At 57.9% G+C, this 5,448-nt stretch overlaps 1 protein-coding gene across 1 annotated transcript; it reads left to right on the top strand.

The window, feature by feature from the left end:
• The first annotated feature begins 2,246 nt into the window (after positions 1 to 2,246).
• Positions 2,247 to 3,257, top strand: LOC126032140 (translation initiation factor IF-2-like). Its single transcript, XM_049789841.1, has one exon. It carries the CDS (start codon positions 2,247 to 2,249, stop codon positions 3,255 to 3,257), a length of 1,011 nt encoding a protein of 336 aa, XP_049645798.1.
• Positions 3,258 to 5,448: the final 2,191 nt, after the last annotated feature.

Raw genomic sequence — 5,448 nt, 5'->3', positions numbered from 1 at the left:
GTGCTCTGAATTAAAGACAAATAGACAGGTTTAAATTCAACTCTAGCCTAACGAAGCAACATCATAAAGTTCTATAGCTTAAAAAAAAAATTCCAGGAGACAGTGTTTGCCTTCCAAACATCTGACCTGGGTTAGGTACCCCAGGCACCGCCAGAAATGACCCATGAGCACAGAGCCAGGAGTAACCCAATCACGGCCAGGTGTGGGCCAAAAAACAAAATAAATAAATCCAACATAACCCTGCATTCAGTAATTTTCATTAACTGACTAAAAATAAGCCTTCATATAGTTTTGTGACTTTTCTCTTTACTACAATCACCCAAAGGTTCTTTGTTGTTTTGGGTCCACACCTAGTGATGTTCCTGGGTTATTCCTGGCTCTGCACTCAGAAATTACTCCCCTTGCGGTGCTTAAGGGAACATATGGGATGCCCAGGATCGAAACCCTATGAAAGAACAAGTGCCTTACCTGCTATACTTGGTTGGGTGGTTTCATTGTATCCCCGGGTACCCCAATTTTTATTAGCCTCCCTCCAAATTTCATCTTGTTTGACAATATTCCATCAACCGTGTCTATCACTAGCATGTGTTCCCAAGAACTTTTCGTTGTTCTGGAATTTCTTAAAACTACTTTTAAAGCCAACTAGAATCATTTTTTAAATTAAATACATGAGTAACAGTAACCTGCTATCCCTCAGTTTTAACAGTTTACTGATCTGAATGAGAAAGGAAGAAATCCAAAAGCCATACAGTGCCTTTATCAAGCACATTCCTGTCTGGAAAATAAAAATCCTGTAATAATTGGTCGAACAAATTTAATTTCATATGAACTCAACTGGACTCCGGATGAATAAGCTACTGTGGGGGGGGGGGGGGGCAGAGGCAGTATCACTTTGTTTCTAATTTTTTCGATGACTTTGAAAACTGAAAGAAAAAAAATAAAAACTACCCACCCGCTGCTTTTTGTGTGCAAGACTGGTGCATTCAATACTTGTCTCAAAAAAGAAAAGAAAAAAAAAATCTACACCGAACCCACCAGTCAAACAACCGTACAACTCAACTCGTTCTCAGCAACTTTCTGGCATTGTGCTGGCCTCGGCCTGCTTGCCTAATGGAAGCCATTACAAGATCACCTTCTTGCAAACACGTTGGGCTTTTTTTTTCTTCTTCTTCTTCTTTCTAGATCATCGGACCCACGACGCTGAACTACAAGTTCTCAAAGCGAGGTGTTGTCTCGCACAACGGGAGAGCAAAATAAAGTAAAAATAAAAGACGCTAAAACTTAAGGGAGAGGGGAGGGGAAAAAAAAAAAAAGTCGAAGTTTGACAAAAACAGACCGTTTGTCTCAGGTGCCTAAACAAACCAGGCCAAGTCGCAGGCAGGTTCCAAGTCACAACAACAAAAAAGCAAAGGTGAAGTCGGATGCCATCACAGCCAAGCAGCCGGGAGGGCCAACAGCTGCCCCGGGGTGGGGTGGAGTGGGGGGGGCAGGCCTCGAGGAGGGAGAGCCCCGATTTGGGACTTTTCTACCTGCCATCCTGGAAGGAAGGAATGTCCACGTTTGGTGGCCGAGGGCCTCGCGTCGCGCCGGGCCCCGGGAGCCCAACGCGTGGGCACGAATTCCTCCGTGCTGTTTGCAGCCACTGGCGCCCGGACAGGGCCCGGGACCTAGCCCGGGGACCCAGCCCGGGCCTCGGCGGCGGCATTCCTGCCTGAAATAGGCATTCGGCCATTTTCTCCAAAGACCCAACACACACGCACACGCACACGCACACACACACACGCACACACACAGCCCTGCTTTGCAAAGTCGGGGCTGAGCTCTCGCTTCCTCTCTTCGGGGCTCTTTGCAACGCAGCGCGCAAGCCCGGGGCGACCCGATCCCGGCGCCGGCCGCGCCAACCCACCCACCCACCCACCCTTGCAAGACCGAGTGGGGCTGAAGGGCAGAGAGAGGGGTGCCGTTGGGCCGAAAGAAACGAACCGAACCGAGTCCGGCGAACTAAGCCCGCCCGGCTCGGGACCAGGGGAGGGAAGGCAAGGCAGGAAAAGAAAAGTTACCGCGTCGTCGACTGACTCGGCGCGCTGGGCCGGGCCGGGCCGGGTTTGGGCCGCTCGCCCTCCTCTAGCTCGGGCGCCCTCCGGAGGCGTCGGGGATCTCCCCGCGGACCCCCACGCGCCCCGAGAAAGTCCGCGACCTCTCAGGCCCGCGCCCCGGGCCGGGCGCAGAAATCGCTGTCCAGCCCCATGGGCGGGCGGGCGGGCGGGCGCAGGGAGGCCGGCGCGGGACGTCCCGTCCGGACCCGCCCGGGCCCCGGGGCTGAGTCAACGCCGCCCGGTGCGAGGAGTGCTCGGCCGCGCGGCGCGGCGCCTTCCGGCGAGAGGGCGGGGAGGGGCCCCGGGGCCGGCCGAGGGGCTGCCGGGGGGCCGGGAGGAAGTTTCGGGCCGAGGAGGCGCCCCCGAAGCGAGCGGCGCCGCTTCCGCACCTCGACCCAGCGCCCTCGTCTCGAGGCCCGGCGCGGCCCGGGGGCGGCGATCCCGGCGGCGAGCCGAGTCCGTGCTGCGCCCGGGCCCCGCACTCGACGCCCCCGGCCCGGCCCCGATCGAGCGCGGCGCTGTAACCCGAGCCGCCCGCCGCCGCCGCCGGGATCCGCGATCAGCCCTGGACAGCGCCTCGCTCGCCCGCCCGCCGCCCTCCCCCACCCGGCGCGCCCCAGCCCCGCTCACCCGCGGCCCCCGGGGAGGCGAGTGGACACTCCGCTCCTGCCTCCGCCGCCGACTTTCCTTTGTTGCCCGAGTTTCGGGGGCGGGAGGGAGGGAGGGAGCGAGGGGGAGGAGGGAGGCGGAAAAGTTGGGCGCCGGGACCCCGAGAGGCCCGGAGAGCGATCCGACTCCGACTCAAGCCCGCCCTGCTGCTCTCGGGGCGGGCCCGGCCGCCGCCGACGCCGGGGACTGCGGCCCGGGGCCTCGGCGGCGCTGCTGCTGCTGCTGCCGCGGCTGCTGGGCGACGACGAGCTCGCGGAAGCCGCACATTCCAGCACAGCGCAGGAGCCTGCGCCGCCGCCGCAGCCGCCGCCGGACACGCCCCCTCGCCGCCCGCGCGCACACGCGGGCCACGCCCCATTTGTGGGGACACGCCCACAGGACACGCCCCACAATCGCCGCAGCAGAGCGACGAGACACGCCCACTCTGCCGCAGGCTCCGCCCACTGGACACGCCCCTCCCTCCCCGGCCCGCCGCGCGCTCCAACGCACTAGACTAGCCCTAGTTCCTCAGCACCGCTCGCAGGACACGCCCCCTCCCTCCACCGCCCGCCCGAGCCTCCGGACACGCCCCTACCGTCGCCCGCCCAAGCAACCAATCAGACACGCCCGTTCGGTCGCCGGCACCGCCCTCTGGACACGCCCCCTCCATACCGCCCGAGCAACCAATCAGACACGCCTTTTCGGTTGCTGGCACCGCCCATCGGACACCGGACACGCCCCTCCGCTCCGTCGCGCGCGCGCGCGCCCCTCCCTCCTTCCCCTCGGCGTCGGGGGTTCTGCTGGCTCCTGACTCAGCTCTCCCGGCACCAGGCGGGGGTGGGGGGTGGGGTAGCGGCCGCGCGCGGAATCGGAATCCGCCGCCTCGCCCCTCTCGCTTTCGCCCTCAGGTCAGGGTCTGAGACCCTCCCCTGCTGCCTCGACCTCTTTTCCACAAACTGTAGAAAAGTTTTTCCCCCTCACACACAGCATGACTCTGGCGTGTAGCACGCCTGACAATAGAGCTGACCCGTGCTCTGAGGAAACTTTTGTCCGCAGCCCCGGAAGCGCTCGCCGAGACCCTTGCAAAGCTCCTCCGAACTCTACCCGGAACCGGCCTTGACCGCTTAAGCCCCGCTGTGAGCGGTTGTCCCCGGCGGAGACCGGTTTCGGGTGTTAAACTAAGAACTGACGAGAAGGCGAACGAACATCTTGCAAAGCCAAGAACATTTGTTTCTGGGAGACGATGGACTGACTCAGTCTGAACGAGACCTTGGGGGGGGGGGGCCAGGCCTCCAACGAGTCCCCGCTGAACGTGCTCTTCCAGGCACAGTTTGGGGGGGACCGACCGACGGCCGCCTTCCCTGGAACGACCCGAGGGAAAGCCAACGGGGAAAGCCGCCCGGCGACCACGTGTGGGCCGGGATCCCACTTCCGCCTGGAACCGGCCCGTTGCCATGAGCTGCAGAGAAAGGAAAGGTGGTTTCCAGGCACCATTTTTTCAGTCAGGCTTGGGTCCTTTCTTTCAGGCACTCCTCTTTCCAGAAATGGGCTGAGTCGCTCTGAACTTTAGTGAAAGGCAAAATGCACCCCCCCCACAGATCTATGTGACTTTTTGGGGGGTGTCTACTTAAAAGGAAGAAGGGCCTGACGATAGGATGGCACAGTGGGTAGGGCATTTGTCTTGTATTCAGGCCACCCGGGTTCGATCCTTGGCATCCCATGTGGTCCTCCGAACCTGCCAGGAGTCATTCCCAGCAGGATGTGGCCCATAAACAAACATACAGAATGCATCTACTAGGCAGGAAAAGTTAACTCAAATATCTGGGAAGCAATCCAACCCGGCCTCTTCTCGACATAAATGCTCTTGGCCGGTAATCACAGAATATCCCCAGTTGGATGCGCACCCACCTCCCCAATCTCGGGAAGATATGGCTCAGCGATGGAACACAACATTACAAAGGGCAACAAAAGTTCCCAGTAACTAGGGGAAAAAAAGGGTTTTTTTTAGGGGGTTGAGCCACACCCGGCAATGCTCAGAAGTTAGTCCTGGCTTGGCTTGCAGGAATCCACGGGGGCCGGGGGGATACTAGGGACCTTTTGGTGGATGAAACTCAGGTCAGCTGTGGCTGCACATGAGGCCAACAAACGCCTTACCCGCTGTACTATCTCTCTGACCTCTATTTGGACTTTAACTCCTGCAATTCCGCAGGTGCCTCCTCTTTCAAGTTCCTCCATGTATTTATCTTAGGATAGCATTTTCAGACTCCTCAATTTCGTAGTCTGATCCTCAGAACTCTTTTCCTGAGACCCAGGCAATAAATACATTTGCAATTATTGCAGTATCAGAAGCAAGCTACTAATGACCCGAAGGTGCTTGTGGTAACAACTGCAAGTTGTCCCCAAGCATTAATTGCAAAGTAATCATTTCATTAAACCAAAGAAAGAAATTTTTTTTGGCTTTTACAGGTTTGTTTTTTATTTTACACTTAATCCTTATTTACTTATTTAAAACTAAACTCATTTGAAAATACATGGCTCAGGAGCCGGGAAGGTGGCGGTAGGTGTCTGCCTTGCAAGCCCCCTGCGTCCCCCCCCAAGCCAGGGGCGATTTCTGAGCGCATAGACAGGAGTAACCCCTGAGCGTCAAACGGGTGTTGCCCAAAAACCAAAAAACCAAAAAAAAAAAAAAAAAAAAGAGAGAGAG

This window comes from Suncus etruscus, chromosome 16 (assembly GCF_024139225.1).
Source record: "Suncus etruscus isolate mSunEtr1 chromosome 16, mSunEtr1.pri.cur, whole genome shotgun sequence".
Taxonomy (NCBI): Eukaryota; Metazoa; Chordata; class Mammalia; order Eulipotyphla; family Soricidae; genus Suncus; species Suncus etruscus.
This window is presented reverse-complemented; position numbering and strand designations above follow the sequence as displayed.